The sequence below is a fragment of the Cydia amplana genome, chromosome 23 (assembly GCF_948474715.1).
Source record: "Cydia amplana chromosome 23, ilCydAmpl1.1, whole genome shotgun sequence".
NCBI lineage: Eukaryota > Metazoa > Arthropoda > Insecta > Lepidoptera > Tortricidae > Cydia > Cydia amplana.
Window position 1 is genome coordinate 10,529,615 of NC_086091.1, and position 26,787 is coordinate 10,556,401.

Genomic DNA, 26,787 nt, shown 5'->3' on the forward strand with positions numbered 1-26,787 from the left:
TGAGTGAGCAAAATCGCATTTTGCTCATTTTGTCCCACTCAGTGAGCAAAATGCGATTTTGCTCACTGTTTTTAAGTAGCAAAGTACCCTTGTTCGAGCTGCTGAGGTGAAAATAAAGTTTATTACCATTTAAAAGTAAGTAATACAGAATTTTGAAATACAGAAAAACCGATAGTACATGTCTATCCAAAACCGCAGTGTCCCATCACTACCACTTACATTATAAACCGAACTGCCGGCCGCATGTTTGACAACGTACGAAACCACTGGACCGATTTCGATGCGGTTTTTATTGACTTGCAGCTTGGTTTTATACCTACACGTAGTTTGGGGATGAATGTACATAGTTAATTGTTTAATTAAGGTGAAGTGAGCAGAAACCGATGTTGCAAAATTTTATTTTATTTTCTATTGAGTTATTTATTGTTTCCTGGTCATACATAATTTATTTATAGCAGGTATGCTTAAGAAGATAGGGGATGACCGCTTTACTATACAAAAGTAGTCCACATTTTCCTTCCTTGATAAACATTATAGAAAAAAAATTAAGCAATTAGATGTATAATATGAATAATATCTGATCTTGGAAGCCGAGTTTTGCTCGGAACACATATAAAAACTCAAATTTGCGCGTTTTCCCAGAGATAAGACCTAGCTAGATCGATTTATCGCCCCCGAAAACCCCCATATAGCAAACTTCATCGCAATCGTTAGAGCTGTTTCCGAGATTCCCGAAATATATACAACGTGTCCCAAAATTCAACGATAAGCTGGTACCAGAAGATAGATCTGCTCATGAAAAAAATATATCTCAATTTATCATGGAATTACAAAAAAAAAATTAAAATCGACACCCCTAAATGGTATTTTTAACGGCCATGTCTACAATTATTTCTGTTCTTTTTTTGTATCGGCAACCTAAGTAGCACTGCTATCCACCACAACCCTTAAAAATACCAGAATACATTTAGTTTTTACACAAAAATTAATCAAAGTTAGTTTTTCCCTAAAATGTTAAATTTCAGTCCGATTTCACTCATCGTGGTGTACAAAAAAAGTACTGGCACTACTATGGCAAGTATTTTAGAAAGTTGACGCAACTAACCAAGATCCCAAAATGGTATAATACTCTAGGAAAACTAGGCACAAAATAAAATAAAAATCAAGATAGGTCACCATTAAATTTGAGGTTACCCCATGACCCAAGTTTCGCACGGTAACAATAATACGGTGTATACCTACTCGGAGTAGATATAGCACAGATAGGGAAATTTGTTTAGCAACGGTGATGCAAGTGGAAAGCACGGTGTATATCATGAGCAGTATTATGACTTTATCATTATCTGTACGGCTACCATCAGTTTGGCACTGACATAAACGCCATCGAGAACGTAATTTACTTTCTATACATCTCGCTCGTACTCGCATATTAGTGCAAACGAGATGTATAGAAAGTAAGTTATTTTACGTTCTCAATAGCGTAAATGTCAGTTTTGAACTTTTGACACTGTCAGTGACTCATGGTACGGGCTCAGGGGCGCGTTTCTCAAAAGCTTGTAACTTGTAATACAACCGGATGTCATTTTTTGACAGCTTTTGTGAGAAAGGGACTTCTCTCCACTGTTTGTTCAGTCTAATTGTTCTACATAAAGACTAACCCCCTTATTCATAAAACTTTACGGGCCTGATTTAGTTAAATTATGTTTTATCCCTTTCTTACGAATACATACGTCAAAATGACAGATAAGGACAAACGATTATCAGCTAATTAAGGTTTGTAGCGCGTTTCTGAATAAGGGGGTTATTCCTCAATATTGAGGGTCATGACCTCCCTTTTGCATCACTTTCTCTCTTACGATCTTTTTCCATGTTTCTGTCTTTGGCGGTGTGGAGAGCCATGTGAACTGTGGAATCAAGGCTGTGGATCTGGTCAGACCCACGTATTGGACTGCGTCCAAGTCCAGGCCTTTTCCCATCCACTTCGCCGGTCACAAAAAGCTTTTCGAGATTGCCACCGTCTTTCCTTACTATATGTCCGAAACTAAAGGTTACACATTAGAGTAAGTGATATACAGTAGATGTAACACATAATGCTGCATATATATATTACATTGACTGTGTAAATAGTAGTGGAGTGGCATGCCCCGCGGCGATGCGTAGGTTTGGGCTTTTGTGTTGTATTGTTACGGGGTACGGACAAACATACAGACGCACATACGGATATCGCACTGGTCGAGATTAAAAGGCGTTTGTAAATGTGTGTTGTGTTAGAAATTTGACATTTTCAGTTTTTGTTGGTAGGTACTTACTACTTACTTAGTACCTCTATAAGCTTTAAACGTAAATACTTAGTTTAGAATAAAGTATAAAACGTAACCTTCTAAGAACCAGTACGGCTACCATCAGTTTGTCACTGACATAAACGCCATCAAGAACGTAATTTACTTTCTATACATCTCGCTCGTACACACTACATATTAGTGCGTACGAGATGTATAGAAAGTAGGGATGTACCGACTACTCGCCGACTAGTCGGGAAAGCCGACTGTGCGGCCTCATTTGTAGTCGGCGATTAGTCGGCGACTAGTCGGCAAAAATGGCCGATTAGTCGGCACTTTATAAGTTACAGAAAACTAGGCCAAAAAGAAATAAACAGCAAATATTTACCATATAAGCTTTTCACCTTTTTTACCCAAATTACTATTTAGGGTGCTTACGAAAACTTTTGTTCGAATTATTGACCGTGTGGTCGCTTTCTTATGTCCGATTGTCGGACGGTTGTCGTATGAATATAGCCTAAGGATTTATTTTTTATTTTTAGCGTTACTAAAATATGATGAATAGCACGATGAAAGGGGTAAAACGATGGTTTATTAAGTGCATCTGAACCGAACTTAGACGAAACTAATGATCTGGTCGACTAGCCGACTAGTCGGCCGACTAACCGGCCATCCGAGCGCCGATTAGTCGGCTAGTCGGCCAAATCAATAGTCGGTACATCACTAATAGAAAGTAAATTACGTTCTCGATAGCGTAAATGTCTGTTTTGACACTGTAAATGACTCATGGTACGGGCTCAGAACTCCTAGTGTAAATTTTATTAGATAGCGTGACGAGCGTTCGCGTTTGCGTTATGTCTATTTTTGTATGGGATTTCTAACTTTTAGGTACATAATTGGTAGCTATGTACAGTCAGCAGCAGAAGTTACTAAGCGGGCGAGGTGTTCAAAATTAGCTTGACACGCTCTTATTCTCTTAAAAATAAAGTCGCGTCAAGATCATTTTGAACACCTCGCCCGCTTAGCAACTTCTGCTGCTGACTGTACGTGCAGTAAAACACCCTATATCTACACATATAAGAGTGTAAACAATAAACATGAGTAATATTACAGATATTAGATCTGACATTTCACTGACGGACCTTATAAAGGGCCGACCTCGGGCTAGGTCACAGATCACTTGTCTAGTAGATGAAACATAAAAGACTCGCGTTACCACGCGTTGGCGCTCCCATAATATTTATTTTATTTTTTATTTATTTACCACACTTACAACTATAATGCAATTGTTTTATCATTCGTGGGTGCATTTCGCTCGAACACGTCCGTACATGTAACAGCTCGAGCCAAAAGCACAGGCGAATGGCAACAAAAAGATATAGGTACCTATATTGACATCAAAATGTAAGTTTGAATTAGCCACCATTATTAGCTCGAACAAACATGACGTGAGCCTAACCCCCGAAAAATTGACTGTCATAGTAACCTCCGGTCCGTTTCTCAAAAGCTTGTAACTTTTAATGCAAGCGGATGTCACTTTTTGACAGCTTTTCTTAGAAAGGGACTTCCACTTTTATTACAAGTTACAAGCTTTTGAGAAACGGGCCCCTCGTCTTGGTAAACGCTTTATAAAACGGAGTCTATTGTTGGCAGTCTCGCCTATCTATGGGCTATGGGCTAAGTTTATGGTGTTAGCCTGGATAGAATGTCTGACCTTTTTGACATGGGTCACTTTAGCAATCTAATAAATAGACCTAACTCTTACACAACACAGTATATAACTTCATAGAAATACCGGCCAAAAAGTATTTACATATTTAACCCTGATTCGAAATTAAGAGTATGGAAGGTGCTCAGAGTATAAAAAGGTCAACGACGGGCGACGGCGTTGCATGAACAAGAGATTTCCTCTGGCAGGATTGGTCCTTAGGACCCAAGGATGGATTTAAGAAGTGGACCCACCCAGATTTTTGAGGGCTTCCACTCTCGACTAAAAGACTTTCGGGCGTCTAAGATTTAAACCATTACCAAACTAAAATGGAGTTGGGCGGGACATGTTGCTAGGCAGAGTGATGGTAGGTGGACTAAAATTTTAACAGAATGGTGGCCGCTTTCGAATGAAAGAAGCGCCTGGCGTCCGTTGGCTTGTTGACGACATTCGGAAGATTGCGGATCACTTCTGAATGAGATTAGCTCAGGACCGGGACAAGTGGCGTACTGGAAGAGAGGCCTATGCTCAGCAGTGGGCGATACAGGGCTGATATGAAGATTTAAACAAACGGTTTTTGACCGAGCGAAAGCGAAAGTCTCCATTACAGCTCGGGCTAATGTGCATTCGTGGGTCTGTCCATATATTACGTTATCTCCTACAAGTCACATTTCTCAACCGTTTCTCAAGAAATTTTTTGAGCAAGCTCGATGATTGTACGGATTTTTTGCGATGCAATTTTAAGAAATTTTACCTAGAGCTCACAGAAATACTAGCGTTTAAATGGTTATTCAGAATCCAACGCCTAAACAAAAGCTCCTATAGCAGCTTGTTCAAAACAATGTTAGGCAACTTTTAACTTCAGCGGAGGTATTCGAAGCAACTCGCAGGTAAGGCTTGTCTAACTTTTTAAACTTTTATATAAATTAGCTAGGTATTTACTTGACTTACGGAGAAAGGCGAATTTACAAAAAAACAGAAGGCGTGTTCTGATTGTAATAACAGGATATGAATTTGATCTGGATTTGTTATGGTTATGGATACTGTCAGTGTCAAAAGTGATGTTTCTTTTTGAGGAATTGTCACTTTTAACCCTGACAGATCATTCAGACCCATGGATAACAAATCCAGATCAAATTTATAAACTGTTACTACAATCAGAATACGCCTCCAGAGCAATAATTCTACCTATACCTAGCTGGATATCCGTACACATTTGTGCGTCTGAGGAGCTATGCATAAATTACGTCATTTCAAATTAGGGGGGGGGGGTCTGGACATCGGATGATGGTAGCATGACGGAGGAAACGGGGTCATTCGAAGCATGATTTTTGGATGATTTTAGGGGCGGGGGTCAAAAATCGTCAAAAATAGGTGACGTAATTTATGAACAGCCCCTGATCTGTCTGGCAGAGATCTACTGTTTCGAATTTAAACTGCTACCTACCAGGGGCCTTACCATGATGTCCTTATTGCGATTCTGTTTAGGGCCTAAACTGAAACTTAGCCCTACAGGAACAAATATTCGTGTCAAACACATAAACAAATGCCCTTACCAGGATTCGAACCAATTTTAGCCAAGCCAATATTAGGTAGGTAATAGTTTTTTTTTTTTTTAGTTATTAGAGATAAGAACTCTATTATTGTCATCAATGCCTACTCAATGGTCTCAATGTGTGCGTGACCTCTCCTTACAGTACAGTCGTCATCAGATATATCGAAGCGGCCAAGACGTTCACAAATATCTGAGCACGCCTCTATTGTCAAGGCGTGAGTGTCAAGAGTGCGTGTTCAAATATTTTTGAGGACCTCGGCCGCTCCGATGTATTTGATGGCGACTGTACATAGGTACCTCTGTTACGTACACAAAAGCAGCAGCCATAATGTTTGACCCCAAATCCATAGTCTACAAAAAATGGGTCACGCAAACCCACCATTTCCCAAGAGACAATAGCACGAACAAGATGTACATAGACTACCTGCGATACACTCCTCATTATGAAGCGTTTTATATTATACACGTGGGTATAGGTACTACATAACCATTCAACGACACTAACAGGCCTTTTTTCGCTCTGAATCGTCCGTACATGTCTTTTTCTGTATAGAAATATATTATTAAAAATATATCGCCTATAAAAAAAACTTTACCGCGAAAAAAAATTTTGTCTGTTTCTCAAAAGCTTGTAACTTATAATACAAGTGGAAGCCCCTTTCTAACAAAAGCTGCCAAAAAGTGACATCCGCTTGTATTACAAGGTACAATTAAATTTTTGAGAAACGGGCCCTACATACAAACGCCAAAAAATGTTTCTTCTACTTTTCCTAGTCATAACCATTATTTAATTCAATTCAATTCAATTATTTATTCATAAAATTTACATTTTATCTTCTTCTTCTTTGTTCGTCAATGGAGTACAAAGCGTCTTTAATTAGTTTTGTTTTCATTTGTCGTATGAATGACACGATTAACACGATAACACGATACAATACCTAATATGCCATTAAACGGATCGCCACTTTTTGTTACACCTTGTATGCCATCGACCCATTTTCCATACGCCATCTAGCGAACAAGTGATCTGTCGGCAATGTCGACCCACTAGACAATGGTTGCAATCAAGATATAAAGAATTTTAATTTTTATTGGGCGCTGCCGTTTTTGATTGGGTATTGAAAATCTGCCTGTATTGTTTTTTAAACCTGTAAACTGAAGGAACTGGTATTCAGAGACATTTATTTACACGATAATGGAAAACTTTATTTATTCATAACTCATAACAGTCATAAGTGTCATACCTATTTTGCTATTATGTAAGCAATAGTTGCTTAACAACTTGGTATAGGGTATTTGACTACTAGTCAAATCAGTTTCTTTTTTCGAACTGTCAAAACGATTTTGCTACTATGGAATTTATATGAAACACTAGCATGTGACGTCACAATCAAATTACTTGATACGGGTTTTAAAATAGAAATTATATCTAAAAATAACTGCTGTCTACGTTTCTCTATTAATCTTCTGGTGCTTTATTTCATGCATGGTGTGATTTTTATTAATACAGTCAAATACCTACCCTATCATACCTACCTACCGTTATGTTTATATATTTTGACAAATAATGAAACCTTTTTCAGACCATGTCCCGGCTCCTGCTCCTCGCCCTACTGTCAAGAGTAGCTGCCGAGGTTTCCACACCATCCAGCCTGCTTGGACCCAGGCATTACAATTATCACCCTTATGAACAGTACCTTAAGGAAGTCAAACCCACCAAGTAAGATATATTCCTCAGCACCGGTATGCAGCTTTTAAAGGGAGTTTTCGGTACCGTGCAACCAGATGTTGGAATAACATACCACCACCAATTAGTCAAACATACATATATTTATGTTTATAATACTTTCTAAAAACACACTCTTACATTTTAAAGGAAAATGCAAAGAAAACCAATTCCAATTTCCAAACAATACATTAAAAATAATTCCCAATTGAATATGGTTTAAATTTCATCGAATTCACAGTGAACAAGTACTATAGGTAAGGACCTTGGGCCTTAGGAAGCTGTTACCCTAACGATAACTGCAAATATTTAAAATGCAAACTATTACATCCGACTGCGAAAAGGAGGTTAATGTCAGTGTGATATGGAATAGAATTAAAGAACCTGAATCTTAGGTTTTATTATGCTAAAATAAAAATGACAATGTGACAATCATGACATTCTTCCCTCCTTAGTCCTGAACGTAGTCCATCAGATGGGAAGGGGGTCGTCGAGCTCGAGCCGAACGACGTGGCTCATTCGGAATAAAATGGGAAGGAGCTGGCTCCGATCGCCGTGGTTCATTTGGAATAAGAGGGGGAGAAGTTGGCTCTGCAGTTACGTCTGGAGCTCCGTCATTCGGGGTTGTTTCAGTTACTGGGTCAGAGGACCGAGCTATGGGATCTGCAAGTCCTTCATTTCCATGGCATTCAAAATCATGATGTGTGTCATTATCTGCACTATTATTTGTAGGAGAAAGATCGTTTGTGTTAGATTCCGTTAGTGGCACTGCACCCCTGGGAGCGAGGTGGCGATTCGAAACTAGCATCTCTTTGCCGTTTGATAATCTCACTGTACTATAGCTAGGATTTGCTTCTATTAGATCAACTTCTTCTACCAGAGGGTCGTACTTACTTGCACGAATGAATTTCTTAAGGAGGACTTTTCCGGGCTGTAGCCAAGGTGGCATAGATTGTCCCCACGAAGATCGTCGACAGTGGTTAAACATTCTCTCGTGCGGTGTTTTATTAGTTGAAGTGCAAAGTAAGGACCGGATGCTATGTAACGCTTGTGTCATCACAGTCTCCCACATGGTAATAGGTAAGTTTTTGGTTTTTAAAGCAAGGCGAATTGTTTGCCACAGAGCAGGGATGTTGCGGATGCCGATTTTTTGACATCCGCGGATGCGGATGCGGATGCGGATGTCAAGATAGCTACATAAAAAACGTCAAATATTACATTTTAGTCATTTTTATTTCAAAAAACCGGCCAAGTGCGAGTCGGACTCGCGTTCCAAGGGTTCCCTACATTAAGTCCCACTCACGCTTGACTGCTAATTTCTAATAGGTTTTTTTGGCTAATGACTAAATTACCTAGCAATCTAGCACTTACGCCGATGCTAAGACGTTCCTGTACCGAACTGTTCCACATCCGCATCCGCATTAAATCCGCATCGATTTTATGCGGATGCGGATGCGGATGCGGATGTTGAAAATAATGCGGAAGTTCCGCGGTTGCGGATGCGGATGCGGATGTTCGCAACATCCCTGCCACAGAGTACCATTCAGGCGTTCGACCTGTCCATTTCCTTGCGGATTATAAGGTGAGGATCTGCTTGTGGATACGCCCTTAGAGTGTAAAAAGTCTTTCATTTCAGTAGACATAAAAGAAGTCCCTTGGTCTGTGTGAATAGTTGCCGGATATCCAAATACAGAAAACAGTTCGCTCAGGCATTTTGTGACTGTCTCCGTGCTCATATCTGCGCAAGCATAGGCAAACGGAAATCTGGAGTATTCGTCTATGATTGTCAAAATATATTTGTTTCGCGTAGCTGATGGTATTGGCCCTTTGAAGTCCATAGATAATCTTTCAAATGGTGCGGTAGTTTTTATTAAAGTCCCTGTTGATTTGCTGAATCTGGGTTTGATTTCCGCACATGTAGGGCATGACGATACTACTCTCTTTACATCATCACAGCTAAATGGTAAGTTTTTAGATCTGATCCAGTGCGTTAGTCGAGCTACACCAGGATGGCAAAGTGACTGATGTAATTCCTTTAAACGGTCATCGGTAGACGCTGCGCAGCAAACTTGCCTTGACAGAGCGTCTGCTACAGTGTTTTGACTCCCTGGACGATATTTGATGTCAAATGTATAATTTGAAAGTTCTATTCTCCATCTCTGAATTTTATCATTCTTTATTTTACTAGCATGTCCTTGTAGCATGTAAGCTACCGATTTTTGATCAGTTATGAGATAAAATGATCGTCCGAGTAAATAATGTCTCCATTTCTTGAGGCTTTCTATTATAGCGTAGGCTTCCTTCTCAATAATAGGGTAGTTCTTCTCACTGTCGCTTAGAGATTTCGAAAAAAATGCTACAGGTCGGCCATTTTGTGTCAGCGAAGCAGCGATGGAATAGTCTGATGCATCTGTTTCAACAGTAAAAGTTTCATCAGGATCGATGGCGGACAGCGTCGACTTCGATATAATGCGTTTAATTTCTTCAAATGCAGCAGCTTGTCTGGAGTCCAAAGGGTATTTCTCTACTAGTGTTAGCGGGTGTAACTTGTTTGAAAAGTCGGGCACCCATTTAGAGTAGTGTGAAAACAGTCCCATAGCTCGTTTTAGAGATGCTGAATCTTGAGGCAATGCTAAATCGAGGAGCGGACGTAGTCGGTCTGGATCAGGTTTTACAATTCCATTATTTATATTATATCCAAGAATACTAATATCTGTCAAAGCGAATTGACTCTTTTCTTTGTTGATAGTCAGGTGATACTTCTCTGCGATTTTTAAAAAAATATTTAGTTTTTCTTCGTGGTCTTTCTTATCTTTCCCGCATACAGTTATGTCATCCAAATAGGGATATATTCCATCAATACTTGTTTTCCGGATTATTGAATCTATAGCTCTTTGGAAACATGCAACACCGTTCGTCACCCCGAACGGGATACGACGGAATTGATATAAATTGCCTGCTGCTTCAAATGCTGTTAAGGGTCTGTTTTCAGGAATAATAGGAATCTGGTGATAGGCCGATTTTAGGTCAATCTTGCTGAATACTTTGAAGTTTGATACCTTCGCTATAACCTCTTCGATATTAGGCAGGGGATATGCATCAAGGTAAGTATATTTGTTTACAGTTTGCGAGTAGTCAATGCACATACGTTTTTTGTGATGCGCGCCGCCTGTCAGTAGAACCTGAGCGCGCCATGGCGAGTTACTCTCTTCAATGATTCCATCAGCTAGAAGTTTGTTGATTTCATCTTCGATGTACTTTTGATCATGAGGCGCAAATCTACGAGATTTTACTGCAATTGGGTGACATTCAGGTGACATATTGGCAAATAAATCGACGGGGTCGATGCAAGCTTCTTCTAAGGCGAACAGTTTCAAGGGAGGCAAATGTCCGCCGAATTCAAATTCTACTGAAGAATATTGCTTCAGTACGTCACGGCCCAATATGACTTTGCAGCACAGATTTTTCAGAACGCGAAGGTCTAAACCAGAATGAGTCCGATTCTCTAGAGTTATAGTTGCCACGTAGACTTGACTAATGTTTGATTGGTGTTCTAATGTTGCCATTGTTACGCTTTGGCCCCAGGGCTTCGTGGTAAGGCCGTATTGTATAATTACTTCTTCGTCTATGAAACTGGATGAACTTCCCGTGTCGATCAAGGCTCGGAGACTTATTCCATTTACCTCGATAGTTGTAATGCATTTTTCTGTCCCACTTGCTGCTAGTGTCAAACATGAAGACTCGTTCCCACTTTGTTCGTCATCGTTTGTTAATATAGCTGCGTTTTGCAAGGCGCTTCCTCTACACACTTTCGCAAAATGTCCTTGTTTTCCACATTTTAGGCAGGTGGCTTGAAAAGCTGGGCACAATCGACGAGGATGGCGTGGGTTTGCACAGAAGTAGCATTTTTCATTCTGAGAATTTGTCACGTATGTATTAGGTTTCCGAGTTGTAGATGTGGCTGCCGCAGTGGACGTGGATTGTACAGGAATTGACGAGGATGGCCCGACTGCAGCGGTTTGTTGTGGAATGAAACTTTGTGATTGTATTTGGGCAGATTCTAAAGCACGAGCTTGATTATGAGCTTCATCAAAATCAAAATCAAAATCAAAATTTATTTATTTGTAAACATAGGTAAAATAAAGGTAAAATAAAGCATCTAGCGTAAGAGTCATATTTTCAAGCAAACGTTGACGAATTGCGGAAGACGATAGACCCGCGATAAATGAATCTCTAATGTAATCTTTTTCGTATTGGTCGGCGGTAACTGCTTTAAAACAGCAATCTTTTGAGAGTAGTTTAAGCGCTTGAAGGTATTGGTCGACGGTCTCCCCATTCTGTTGACGTCGGGAGGCCAGATTATGGCGTGCGAAAATCTCGCTCTTCGGTTTGACGAATAAACATTCCAGTGTAGACATAGCACTGTTATAGTCAGTTGTTTGAGCGATATATTCGTAAATATTTGGCGCTATGAGATTAATAAGCAGTTTATATTTTACCGTATCCGTTTCAGCTTTACATTCTTGAAGAAAATTTTCAAAAGTCTTTTTCCAATGGAGCCATTTTGAAGCATTTTGGCTATCCAACGGATCCGCTTCGAATTTTTCGGGTCTAAGATACTTCTCCATTGAATGATTCTTTCTTTTACGAGCATTAAAGAAATTTTAGCATAATAAATTGATATGGAATAGAATTAAAGAACCTGAATCTTAGGTTTTATTATGCTAAAATAAAAATGACAATGTGACAATCATGACACAGTGACAGCGTAAAATCCAACTTAATTCAAAATGGCGATCTTATGTAGAGCAAGTGTTATTGTTGTCTTTGCGTCACGGGTATATAATAATAATTTGTAGGTACGTCTGTAGAAAGCGAATAGAATGTTTTTAATATAAAGGGTAATTCGCTTACTAAAATGAATTATGTTTATAGGTGAATAGAATTAATTTTAATTTAGGGTGGCCAGTTACTGGCAAATTACCCTATTAGATACAGATATAGTCCATAATTGTTTCCCATCGTATTTTCTCGGAAACGTACGAACGTGTCTTGCTATTTCAGTCAGTCTCGGTACAAAAAGGACTGAGGTTGACTGAAGTAGCATGATAAATACGAAAGTTTCCGAGAAAATATGATGGAAAACGATTATAAATAACAGAACCCTTATTGTAAATTTCCTTCGATAGCGTGACGGGCGTTCTCGTTTGCGTTATGTCTATTTTTGTTTGGGATTTTGGACAGCGCGCCAAGCGGGACGTATTGGAAACTCAAAATCCCAAACAAACGCGTACGTCACATCACGCTATCGAATGAAATTTACACTAAGCCCGTACCATGAGTCACTGACAGTGTCAAAACTGACATTTACGCTATCGAGAACGTAATTTACTTTCTATACATCTCGTTTGCACTAATATACGAGTACGAGCGATCTCGCTCGTAATTTACTTTCTATACATCTGTAAATTATGTTCTCGACGGCGTTTATGTCAGTGCCAAACTGATGGTAGCCGTACAGGGGTACAGAGGGCCTACCGCGAAAACCGAAATTCGTAATTTGCGGAGATCTTTCTCTTTTACTCCAATGAAGGCGTAATTAGAGTGACAGAGAAAGATGCCCGCAATTTGCAAACTTCGATTTTCGCGGCTATAGCCCAGATGTCAATAAAGTCCAAATTGCCACAGTTAAACACATAACAGAATACAATAGTGGTAAACTTGAGTTTGCCTCCGGCGAACTTAGACAAAGGCTACATAGTTTAAGTTAAACCAGGGCTTAATCCAGCGTTTACTAGGAGCACAGCATCCCTACTAGGTATATAACTTGGTCAACCACATCTTGACAGTAGAAAAAGGCGCCAATTTGAAAAATTGTAGGCGCGAAGGGATATCGACCCATAGAAAATTTGAATTTCGCGCCTTTTTTACTGACAATATTTGGTTAACCAGCTATACCTACTCTGACGAGCCAACATGTTCAGTAGAAAAAGAGGCGAAATTCAAAGTGAGGAAGTGATAAAAGATAATTTATTCAAGTAGGCATATTACAATGCGATTATGAACGTCAAATAAAGCTACACCGGCTCCAACCCTACACCTCTGCCTCGAGAAGATTTAAATCCCCCTCAATTGGAGGAGGGCATGAGGAGGGTATCCCAATATGGGACCGGCAACAAACTCGGCGGGAAACAGGTATAAATAACCCCAATGTAGATTTGCGATGTTTAATAGGTCAGGTCTTATCGCTCATACAATCCATACAACCTTCTAATTCCATTTCTCCCACAGACAAGGCCCAGTAGTGTTCCCCAATGACGCCCCCCCTCCCCCGCGACCACCACTAATCGTGACGTCACGGCCACTCACCGAGTCCATAGCTAGAAGCGAGTTGAACAACTCCGTAGCTGAGCAGAGCCGCGTGCACTACCAATATGATTACGAGGTAAGACCTTAAAAGTCATTTTAATAGCCATATTTACGAACCTAATAGCCGCTGACATACAGTCGAATGGCCCAATTCGAACGATGATTATGAGAATTCACAGCGGTACCTACGATACCGATCTGTCAGTGTCAAAAGTGTCGGTTTTGGTTGAGGAATTGTCACTTTTGACACTGACAGGTCATACGCATTGATAGATAACTAATCTAGATCAAATTCATATCCTGTTATTAAAATCAGAATACGCCTCCAGAACAATAATTCTAATACCTCGCTATGACTTCTCATAAGCATTGTTCGAATCGGGCCGAAAGTTACGCTCTCATTTAAAAACGATTTATTCTGAAATAGCTGCATGTTAGGGGTCGTCCAGAAATCATGTGATCATATTTAGCCTATTTTTGACCGATTGGTGATATTTGGTGATAGTTTTGTACCAAAGATATTTGTTACGTAAATGTTTAGACTAAGCTTCATGCACCTAATTTAAGCATGCCGTTTTAAAATAAGAGCAGAATGTATGGAAGCGGCTTTTTGGCGGCGGGTTCGTGTGACTCTTAACTTAAGACAAATGAAGATGTGATAGCCATGTCACAGCTGTCAAATTAACGAGTTAAGTCGGCCCCTTGATTTCACGTGACTAGTGGGATTGCAGGCAGTGATGGCAGGGGCCCGTTTCTCAAAAGCTTGTAACTTGTAATACAAGCGGATGTCACTGTTTGACAGCTTTTGTTAGAAAGGGACTTCCACTTGTATTACAAGTTACATTACAAGCTTTTGAGAAACTGGCCCCAGGTGGGCTAAAATGGCCAAAATGTTTACGGAATGGTGGCCGCTTCCAGACGAAAGGAGTGCCTGGCGTCCGTTGGCTCGTTGGGTGGACGATATTCGGTAGATTGCGGGTCACTTCTGGATGAGATTGGCTCAGGACCGGGATAAGTGGCGTACTCGAAGAGAGGCCTATGCTCAGGCTAAAAGGCTGATATGATGATGATGATTATGAATGAGAATTAAACCAACTAATCCTAATACGCAAAGAAATCGCTACAAATGTAACGTTCAGCGTTTGATCGATAGCATTTGTAATTACAAACAATGGTGTTAATACAAGCAGGTGCGTACAATGCGCGGCGATCAATCATAGGGCAGATGGAAAAAACACACGAAACGCTCCTTGGGTGGGGCCACTAAAACGGAGAGTAGCGGGAGCACGAAGAATAGTGTAGGTACAGTGAATCAATTCGATTCCTAGGCCAATATTGAACCTTGTCGCTTTGAACACTAGATACATGACATGCTATACATCACTTCACTACATAGTATGAAACAAAGTCGCTTCCTGCTGCCATCTTTAAAATTATACGCAACGGATTTTGAAGCGGTTTTTTTTAAATAAATAGAGTTATTCAAGAGGAAGGTTTCTGTATAATTTGTTAACCCGTGCAAAGCCGGGGTGGGTCGCTAGTCAATAAGCACTGCCCTATAGAAGATAAATAAATTGATTGACAATGGTTCTATAGTGGTAGTGACCTAGGAATCAAATTTGACAGTTCATACAGTGGGCGATGTACATTATGCGCTAACACAGGTTGTCAATAACTATTTGATCCATTATGACATGGTTCTATAGTGGCCTAGGAATCAAGTTGGTTGAAAGTACAAACTGAGTGGACACTTTTAGGGTTCCGTACCTCAAAAGGCAAAAACGGAACCCTTATAGAACCACTCGTGCGTCTGTCTGTCTGCCCGTCTGTCACAGCCTAATTTTCTCGGAATCTACTGGACCAATTAAGTTGAAATTTGGTACACATATGTAAGTTAGGGCTCATTTAGACGGCACGCGAACTCGTATACGATTTAAGTTACATTGCAGACCATTGAGGTTACATCAATTCAGCCCACCGATCAAATGACGCAATGTAATGAAACGCGCATGCGAGTTCTCGCACCATCTAAATGAGCCTTTAGTGACCCAAAGATGGACATGTAAACAAATGAATTTTAAACATGGGGGCCACTTTTGGGGGGTAAGAAGCTTCCATCTTGACATCAAATCTTCCCGCTGGTCTCGTGGCCCGACACAGCCTCTTGGTAAGCCGCAAGTCACCATGAACGGCCCACATCACGAGCATTGTTCCGTAAAACACACGTTTTTGTGCGCCTGGGAACCGGGCTAAGATACGTGAGATATTGTGCTTATGTTTGTTTATATGTATATATAAGTAATGGTTAGTGACCGGAACCGGAACATGGACATAGATATTATTTTTTTACATGAAATAGATACAGTTTCTGTCGTGTCGTACGAGGAAGTTAAAAGGCTGGCCCAGAAAAGAGAAGTGGCGATTACTCCACCGACAAGAGCATAGCTCTTAAATATTGATGATGATGACATGAAATAGAATCGGATCGCTTCCTGCGATTTGTCCGCCCATTCGGGGTCTCAATGTGAAAACAAGCTACACTACCCGTATACCACTGTATTGTTTTTTTTTCTAGCCTATCTGAGTGTCCCACTGCTGGGCAAAGGCCTTTTCCCTTGATTTCCACGACTCCCGATTTGGTGTTTTCTCCAGCCAGTTGTTCAGGAGCCAGTCATCCGTCCGCCCTCTGTCTATCTGTCCAATATCTTTGTCCAATCTCATAGCGTCTCACTCTCTCTCTCAAGCAAATTGTGAGAAAAAACGCACATTGGACAAAGAAATTGGACAGGTGGAATACCACCCTTAGCTAGCCCGCCTCTCCAGATGCATACGGTAGACGTGACCGCAGTCCAATTTGGGCCTAGCGGTTTTCTCGCCTACGTCACCTACGTCACAGGGCGGACACGCCATACATCAAAAATGATTTGCGTTTATATATGTGCGCGGCACGTCTGTACACGCGTCATTGAGTTTCTGACGGAATCCTGACATGCTCTCAGTAGAGCGACTTAACGTATGATAATACTTTTACGGCTTATTCTGTGCCTACGTATTGACTTTACTGCATAGATAGTCCATTTATTTATTTGCCACAATACACACAAGATATTCAAAGTTACAACAATGACAGTATACAAAAAACAATCCAGAGAAAAATGGAAAATTACTAAGACAGATAATATATAGTCACACAGATTTACGCAAAAAAGAAAAAGAAAGAAAACATACATAAAAACACTTTTCATACAAGTAAATGCTGTGTGCATCGCAGCAAAACAAAAGGGTTCTGGCTCAGTATTACGCTTCACCCATTGGGAGAAGCACTGGTATTCTGCCAGGACCATATACTGCATATTGAGAAAACAACACAGCAATAGAGTAAACTAAATTCTTCTTCTGCTTCTTCTACCTAGCGTTATCCCGGCCTTTGCCAGAGTCTCGTTTAAGCCCATTTACGCTCATATCTGCTAGAGTAAACTAAATTAAGATAACATTTTTGTTTTTCAGCAAGAGCAACCTACTCTGCCGCCAATCTACAGGGCGATATCAGACCACGCCAACCAGAATCTACGGCAGTTACAGAAAACACCTTCTCATAGTAATTACAAGGTACCAAAATGACGGATATAATAAATTAATAATAATTAATAATGGATTTTTTACACAAATTGACTAAGCCCCACGGTAAGCTCAAGAAGGCTTGTATTGTGGGTACTCAGACAACGATAGATATAATATACAAATACTTAAATACATAGAAAACAACCATGACGCAGGAACAAATATCTGCGCTCATCACACAAATAAATGCCCTTACTGGGATTCTAACCCAGGACCGCGGCTTCACAGGCAGGGTCACTACCCACTAGGCCAGACCGGTCGTCAAACCGATATATAAGGACGCTACTACATGACTAGACCAGGAGATCGTTGTTAGACTTGACAAGCGTTTAGGAATAAATGCTTTAGGTATAATAGCTGGCAGTGGTAACCACTGCTGCATATAGGCCTTCCCCATCCTCGATATCTCCGGGGTCCCATCATTTAGATGCGAATTAACGCGACGATAATAGGAAAAACTGTGACCTTGTGAAGACTCTTGATCCTTTTAAAGAAAGAACTTACAAATCGATCATACATACAAACAGCAACACTCTTAACTGTCCGTCTGTGGACCTTATTACAAAAGGCATAAGGCCCACCGTTAGACAGTTAAGAGTGTGGGCGATGGTACATAGAAAAGCAAAAAGATAGATTCCGGTGAACCGAAAATCTCCTAATTTTTGAAATAGCTTTTTTGAAAACAAACATTTGAAAACATTTGAAATGTCATTTGGTGATGACATTTGAAATGATAATTTTTGAAGCAGAAATGGTGATGACAGTTGAAATGATAATTTTTGAAGCAGAAATGGTGATGACATTTGAAATGATAATTTTTGAAGCAGAAATGGTGATGACAGTTGAAATGATAATTTTCAGATCAAGGAGCCGGACTACTCGAAACAGTATGAAAGCAATAACGTGAACGATGATGACAACAACGATTATAATCAAGTAAGTTTCAAGCTTTTTGAAAATATTTAATATAGCTTTCTATACTTTAACACTATAGTATAATAAACCCTCAGAGTTGTAATGTAACAGGGAAGCTGCAGGCGGAGATGTGGATTAAATCAATACTATTGCTACAAATACAATAATCTAATGTCTTCTTTGTTATAATGTTCTTTGTCTTTGTTTTGCTGTTCTAATTATTGTCTGTTTATCTTATTTCTTTCATCTTATTGTCCTGTGTATGTGAGATTTATGGAATAAATGTATTTCTTCTTCGTCTTCTTCTAATGCATCTCTCTGATGACACAACTTTGGGAACAAATCAAATTATTTTATTAAATATTTTCATTTGTGTTTTTAAGTACATAGTCACACTACTATATATAAATTATAAACTGAAATAGATGTCATATATTAAAGAAAAAGTGACGAAGCCCTCCAGTGGTGAAGGCCGGATTCGAACCGGCGTCTTTAGCAATCCGGGCTAACGCCTTGAACCCCTTGGCCACCCCGCCACGGTGGAACCCGTCCCAATTTCTCGACTATATGCCATCTTACTAAGACTAGGCGTCTTTACCCAACTATAAGGGCAAGCAAGAGAGAGACTCTCTCTCTCCCTCTCTCTCTCTCTCTCTGATGAATGAGTTAACGGACTGGTGATTCTACAATTGTTTATTGCTTCCAGGCTCAGAACTACGCGTTCTCCTACATCGTACGAGATCAGAAAACCGGCGATGACTTCTCCCATTCACAACACAGCAGCGGCTCAGCCACCAACGGGGAGTACCGGGTTCGACTCCCCGACGGGCGCATGCAAATCGTATCATACACGGCTGATGAGAACGGATACAATGCTGATGTGAGATACGACGATGAAAAAAGTGGAAACATAGATTATAGAAATTATAACAGCAATCATAAACCCAATCATGATTATGTCAGCAGTCAGAAACCTACTGGAAACAGTGATTATATAAATTATAACAGCAATCATAATTCCAATCATGATTTTGTCAGCAATCAGAAACCTACTGGAAGCATTGATTATATAAATTATAACAATCATGAGCAAAAACATAATTATGCAAGCAATCAGAAACATTATGATAGTAAAAATGATTTTGATAGGAATTATATTGATAATTACATTAACAATGTAGATTATAACGCGCATTATGATGTTAATAATGTTAAAAGAGTTAATGATATAGATAATAATTATCATGTAGATACAAAACCAGTGACAGAAAATCATGCATCTAAAGAGGATTATCAATATAATGATCAACATTCTAAAGAGTATTATGGTAATGATTATTCATTAGAATATGAAGATAAGTATAATAACTACGATCCGCATAAAAGCAAATTTACTGCTTTTTCTGGACCTAAAAATCCCAAATTTGTACCTAAAAAGACTTACAGTACAGCCTCTACAGTTGTGCCTTCGTATGAAGAATTGAAGCCACTTTTCATTCAAAAGAAGCCGTTTAAATCACCGTCAAATAATGAGTATTTATACTCGAAAATACCAATTGAAATAAGCGTACCCTCAACCACTCCTAGTCCATACTTTGACGCAACTACAGAAAGAGTAGTAATAATAGGTACAACGAAACCTAATTTGTACACAAATATCAGGAGTAGTATAGGTCCAAGTTTTATACCTGTAACTCCTGTTCCAAAATACGCGAGTCCAGTAGTGACAACGCCTAAAGGTTTTTTGGCGTCTACGATTGCATCTTTTGTGAATTTGAAGAAGAATATTGACTTTTCGGGAGCTAAACCAGTTTTAACTAATACTTTTATTGATAAGATTAATAGGTATTTAAGTTATAAATAAATAATTCAGCCTATATACGGCCCACTGCCGGGCACAGCCTCTCATGCGCTCAGTATAATGTAAATAAAATAATAATTAAACAATGTCCTAAAAATAATAAGTTACCATTTTCTAAGTCTATAATAATATTTTATTGTAAATAAATTATAACTATTTTAAGAGACAAAAATTAAATTAATGAAAAGAAAACATTGTGTCATTTACCCACCTGTGCTGTGTCAAAAGGTAAAATATTGATATATTATGTATTATTTATTATGCAAATTGATGGCATATAGGATAAGTCGCCAGTAACTGGCCACCCTAAACTAAAAATTAATTTTATGCACCTATATATACCTGTTTATAGGTGAATAGAATTCATTTTTAGTTTAGGGTGGCCAGTAATGGCGAATTACTCTACAATGGCCATTTGTTTTACAAGGGGGCAAAGTTGTTGTTTAACTTCTCGCGCTATAATATTGATACCAGAGTAAGCGAAAAAATCCAAAATTGAACCACGAGCATAGTGGTTCGAAAAGTGGACTCTTGAGCGAGGGTGTTGCGAGGGTTTCAACTTTCAAAGCACGAGAGGTATATAAACTATTTCAAACTTTGCTACCGAGTTTACGCATAATTTTGCACACCAAACCAAACGAACGCAATTAAATATTGATCAATCTAAATCATCATTGAATCGTTTATTCTACCAGTCAACACGTCGAAACTACCATAATTTGCATCATATTACTTTACCACTCTTGTGGATAAAATGCAACTTTATCATTATTTTTTCAAGCCTAGCCTTTACAAGACAGAGTCGATGTTTTTTAAATGGCTGTAATTTTACTGTTTTTTATTCATGATATTATAGTTATTATACTAAAAAGTAAAGTTAGCTCCCCGTTACGTCGTGAGGCACGAAGCTCTATCTCAGATAAGACGCGGCTGTCGATTATTGCCTACGATTCTTTAGAGCTGCCCCTGTATCGATAACTTAATAATATAGGTATCGATATAAAACAAAACACTCCTCACCGGCGGTAATCGTTTACCATCAGGTGATCCGTCCGCTCTTTTGCCGCCTATATCATAAAAAAACCGGCCAAGTGCGAGTCGGATCCGCTTTCCAAGGGTTCCGTACATTAAGTCCGACTCACGCCTGACTGCACATTTTAAATAGGTTTTCCTGTCATCTATAGGTAACGAACTATTTTGTGTATTTTTTTTTCAAAAATTTAATCCCAGTTTCCCAAATTTAATCCCAAATTTTCGGATATAAAGGGGGGGTATATCGGATATGATGTCAACTTTAGCCAGTCTTCTCCGAGACCACAGGGACAACGGCGTCCTCGAAACGTCGGCGGTAAATCTCAAAACTTAAATACGCGATTAAGTCCCGATGTACAATTTAATGTGTAAAAATCGTGAAAGTTTAACCTTTTCCACGCCGTGTCAAACACAAAAGCTGTCACTCAGACGCCACATCATTGAAGTGTCAAAACTGAAGTTAAACTTTATGTATATGCGCGTAGGTCGATGTTGCTCTGTGGTCTGTGTCTGTGACCGATTAAGCTGTCGAATCCCACGATATGACGTCACCATAAACGTTCTGGCTCATATATGAGCCGTGGGAGCTGACAGATTAATCGGTCTTTGGCGTTGAACCTACGGTGCGGATGTATCGGTCATTGGCGTCCAAAAGGTTAAAACTATCGATAATTTGAAGCATGTCCCCTCCCTACTGCTGCATCTCATGTACTGCTGAGTCTGCTGGCTGAGAGCCAACGACAGTAGTAGTGGGACAGTGTGTTTTTTCAACAAAGGGGTTTTATAATCAACTAGCCGTGATAATGGTAGAAAATAACGATGTTATGCTTTAGTTTGTAGCATTAAAAAGCACTCAGATATATTAAACACACAATTAGTACATAGACATATTAAACGTGAGTGAGTCGTTTAAATATATTTTACGTCACCCTAGGTCCGTAAGTGGGATTTTCTCCCCGCTACGCGAGGAGAAAATCTCGCTTCCTGGCCAAGGCAAGACGTAAAAGTTTAGACAAACCACGGGCGGTAATTCGTAAAGCCCCAGATCGCATATATTTATATGCGATCTGGAGCATTCACGAATTCACCACCCTAGGTATGTAATGTACTATTTCACCACATCAGCTGGTAACAAACTAGGTATTCTTTAGGGGGGTTATTCGTCGACCGCCATTTTGGTAACATCGCCTCGTGATTCATTTCTTTGTTTTTGCTTATTAATATTGTTTAAAGTGTAATATTGATAGCGTATTATGCAGTAAACTAATGTGGAAGTGTGCAGATAATGAAAAATTAATCATGAAACGCGTTTAACCACCATTCTGGCGTCAACGCCGGGTAGCCCACGCGGGTTCTTGTAAAGTCTAGCTATCGCCTTACAAGAACTGAGAACCCAACTACTTACCGAACAACGTCGTGCTCTAGAGCATTTATTTTGGTATTTCTACCTCTAACCGTGGCTGGCTAGAGCCCTAGAGGCCATAGTTTTATACTTTTATACCGTACACTGACTGAATTTTATTATTTACAAATAATTTTAATTCGATCCCACGTGGGATCCACTTTGACGTTGGCGAAATCATCGACAGTATCGATGGAGCCATATTACCCAAAGATTGATTGAGGTATTCTTTATTCATTTATAGTTCGTATGTTCCTCGCGTCGGTGTGATATATTAAAAGATAAGTACTGTTTTTTTTATACCACATCGGTGGCAAACAAGCATACGGGCCGCCTGATGGTAAGCAGTCACCGTAGCCTATGGACGCCTGCAACTCCAGAGGTGTTACATGCGCGTTGCCGACCTTTTTAAAAACCTGTACACTCCTTTTTTGAAGAACCCCATACTGTAGACCCTCGGGAAAACCTCGGAAGGGAGCTCATTCCACAGCCGGAGCGTCCGCAGGAGGAAATTCCTCTTAAACCGCACAGTGCGCTACCATTTAGGTTCTAGGGTGTGTGGATGAACACCCTGCCGATGGCGAGCGGTGCGGTGATAGAAAGCGGCCGTTGGCATCATGTCAAACAATTCTTCAGAGCACAGCCCATTGCACAAGCGGTAGAACACACATAAGGAGGCAAGGTCTCTCCTCAGACTTAAAGGTTCAATACCGCTTGTAAGTTTGGGATCATCGACAATTCGTACAGCGCGCCTTTGGATTCAGTCGAAGGGAAGTGTTTCACTCGGGAGCAAAATTTGTCTAACCCTCGCAATAACGGTCAAGATTCTACTTTTTGAACCACTCGCCACGCCATTTATTCAATTTTGGCATCGTTTGCTTGCTCGGGTATCAATATTAGCACCAGAAATTAAACAACAACTTTTCCCCCTTGTAAAACAAATAACGACAACACTAGCTTCTGCCCGGGACTTTGTCTGCATAATTATAATACTAACTAGGGGGCATTTTTCTGCATTATTAAATTTTTTCACGCTATAATAAATAAACAATAATAGTTGTCTAAATCATATTGCTGATAGTTGTTTTGCCGATCGGCAGATTTGAGCAATCAGCGATATTGTATTGAGCTTCACTGTACAGTCGCCATCATAAAAATATCTGAACACACCCTCTAACGCCTTGACAATAGAGGCGTGTTCAGATATTTGTGAGCGCCTCGGCCGCTCCGATATATCTGATGGCGACTGTACAAGATATTATTGCAGACTGTACAAATTGGAATATAACGAATATAGCCCCAAATCATATACAGCCCGTCTTGTGCATATTCCAAAATTACGTAGTCCGCATACAAACTAAGCTGTCCAAGTTATGTACAGGATGTTCAAAGTTGTGAGTTTATAATACAATACAATACAAATACTCTTAACACACACCTCAATAAAAGAAAACAATACAAAAATAAAACAGAAACACAAGCAGAGGTAAACAACAGGCGGTCTTATCGCTAAAAAGCGATCTCTTCCAGACAACCTTTGGGTAGCGGAAATTAATAAATATTATACCTCTTACTACTTAAATCTATTTTTTCATGCCAACTGTGTCGCATTCAACTTTAAGTATTTACCTAAGTCATCCTAAGTATTGTTAGAACAAGATAAGTCTGCAACGATTTTTATTGCACACGCAGTGCAAAGTGTTATTTTAAACGTCAAACTTCTATGAAATTATAACGTATAAATAACACTCTGCGTGTGCTATCAAAATCGTGTCAGACTTAATATCTAAGTCTAACTCTAGGCATCTAATAGAGTCTGTGCGGAAAGAGAAGAGTCGTGGAATGTATTGGGCATTGGGCCCCATACATTCCACGACTATTCTCTTTCCGCACAGACTCTAGTTTAAGTAATCTGATTATAGAATATTATGCATAATGAAAAATAAACGAATAATGCTTTCAAACTACTGTGGGTATTATGATACCTGGCCCCATAGACAACATGCCACTCGCTACTTATCGAATGAAACGCAACTATCACTGTCACACTAATATGGAAGAGTGATAGAGATCGAGACAAAGCGATTCGATGGCGAAGCGATAGCGATTCTCATCTTGGCTAGGCCGGCTGGTCTACCTTTTTTCCCCCAACAATAATCTAATACCTTTAAACGAGCAATTCTTGTTTATATATATGTATATATATTTCGGGGATCTCGGAAACGGCTCTAACGATTTCGATGAAATTTGCTATATGGGGGTTTTTGGGGGCGAAAAATCGATCTAGCTAGGTCTTATCTCTGGGAAAACGCGCATTTACGAGTTTTTTTATGTTTTCCGAGCGAAGCTCGGTCACCCAGATATTTTATTTTATTTTGGGATCGTTCTCGACGCACCCTGTACAGTGGTGCTGTAGGTATACATGCAGCAAATTGCAGTTGCACCGACTTTGATCTAAGTTGGCCGGACTCGCGAGCCGGGCTAAATATCCTAAACTAATGTTGGACACATTGTGGGTTAAAACACCCAACATAATGCCGAATCCAAATTAAAAGCAGACGATATGCATGTTCGTATAATAGGAGGCATATTCTGATTGTATTGTAATGACAGGTTCTTCTTCTTCTAAAAATGTCTACCATCACTACATAGTATAAAACAAAGTCGCTTCCCGCTGTCTGTCTGTCCCTATGTACCTACTTATGCTTAGATCTTTAAAGCTATGCGCAACGGATTTTGATGCGGTTTATTTTATTTTTAAAAAGATAGAGTGATTCAAGAGGAAGGTTTATGTATAATTTGTACGGGTTACCGTACGAAGCCGGGGCGGGTCGCTAGTGAAATATAAATGGAAATTATAGCATCATTTTTCACACAGCTTGGGTACGGTGACAGCTGTCATCTCAATACAATTTTAAGGTTAGAAATTGGATGGAGATGACTGCTGTCATCGCACCTAAGCTATGTGAAAATTATTAAAACGCATTAAAAAGTAGAATATAACCCAATTAAAGTGAACTGCACTTACCTCGGTACCAGGATATTAAATTTATGTCCTCTTAGTTTGGAAGTGCTGTCCATCCGTCTGTCCGTGTGTCCGTCCCCGGCTCGTAAAGGCTAACTTGCTCTACAAAAACGTGAATATGCAGTTTTACACACAACTTTAACGATTTACAGCCACTTTGAGTTTAGAAGTTAAAAGTAAGACATCCATCGTCTTTACTAACATGAAAAATCTTTAGTCGGACCTCGATTCGCAATAAAGTCTACAAAAAAATCATATCCGGCCAAGTCGAGTCGGACTCGCGTTCCAAGGGTTCCGTACATTAAGTCCGACTCACGCTTGACTGCACATTTCTAATAGGTTTTCCTGTTATCTATAGGTAAAGAACTATTTTGTGTATTTTTTTCAAAATTTTAGACCCAGTAGTTTCGGAGATAAAGTGGGGGGGAAATGGTCGGACAGAACAGACAGACAGACGCACGAGTGATCCTATAAGAGTTCCGTTTTTGTCCTTTTGAGGTACGGAACCCTAAAAAGCACATGGACCAATTCAATAAGTAATTATCTAAATTACTTACAACTACTACTAATTTACAATGATTATTAATATTAAGTATAACGAGCCATTTTTAATTTCAAAAGTCACGTTTTCGCTAAAGGAAAGTGGCTATTTTACTTTTCAAAATGGCTGCCCGTGGATATTAACCATTACTTCTTATAAGAAAAGGCATCGTTATGCGAATTAACTCTTTCTTATAATGGTATGATTAAACTTAACGTTATTAAAGTTTTTAAACTATGTAGGTAAGGTACAGTTCGCTACAGAGATAGTTGACTCCCCTGCAAACAAATTGTTATGCAGTTGATTGTACATAAGTTGAGTTTTTGTAAGTTGATATGATAACTTGTAGGCTGGTCATGCAGATCTTGTCAGTAGAAAAGGCGGCAAATTTGAAAAATATAGGCGTGAAGGGATATCATCTCATATAAAATTTGAATTTCGAGCCTTTTTTTACTGACAAGATTGCTTGACCAGCTTATATTTCTTTTACAGGAACCTGAATTAGAAAGATAGCGAGAGAGATAGGATAATTTGCATAACTACCTACCATAGTAATTACCTGAGAGTGAGCGGTTGTAGATTTGAGTTCCAGTGATTTATTCGACTTCCTTGTTAGGTTCGACTTTTCATGATGCATCCAACCGATTATTTCATGAAATCATTGCCACATTATGAAACAATGAATTCTTAGACAAAATAAAATCCAAACCGAAAATCAGCGCCTGCCGAAAGCCTCAAAGCAACGACGCCTTT

General features: G+C 39.5%; 1 protein-coding gene and 1 non-coding gene across 2 annotated transcripts; one reads left to right on the top strand and one right to left on the bottom strand.

The window, feature by feature from the left end:
• The first annotated feature begins 7,123 nt into the window (after positions 1-7,123).
• Positions 7,124-20,394, top strand: LOC134658668 (homeobox protein 2-like). The gene is made up of 6 exons (XM_063514321.1): positions 7,124-7,262; positions 13,560-13,713; positions 17,145-17,246; positions 18,114-18,194; positions 18,880-19,501; positions 20,387-20,394. The coding sequence occupies exons 1-6, from the start codon at positions 7,129-7,131 to the stop codon at positions 20,392-20,394; spliced, it is 1,101 nt and encodes a 366-aa protein (XP_063370391.1). The 5' UTR covers positions 7,124-7,128.
• Trnas-gga (transfer RNA serine (anticodon GGA)) lies at positions 18,637-18,709 on the bottom strand. Its single transcript has one exon. It is a non-coding gene; the product is annotated as a tRNA-Ser (tRNA).
• Positions 20,395-26,787: the final 6,393 nt, after the last annotated feature.

Coding starts and splice junctions, on each gene's coding strand:
- LOC134658668 (XM_063514321.1), top strand. CDS start 7,129: ATGTCCCGGCTCCTGCTCCTCGCCCTACTGTCAAGAGTAGCTGCCGAG. Junction 13,714..17,144: donor ACTACCAATATGATTACGAG/GTAAGACCTTAA, acceptor TTTGTTTTTCAG/CAAGAGCAACCTACTCTGCC. Junction 18,195..18,879: donor ACAACAACGATTATAATCAA/GTAAGTTTCAAG, acceptor TATTGCTTCCAG/GCTCAGAACTACGCGTTCTC.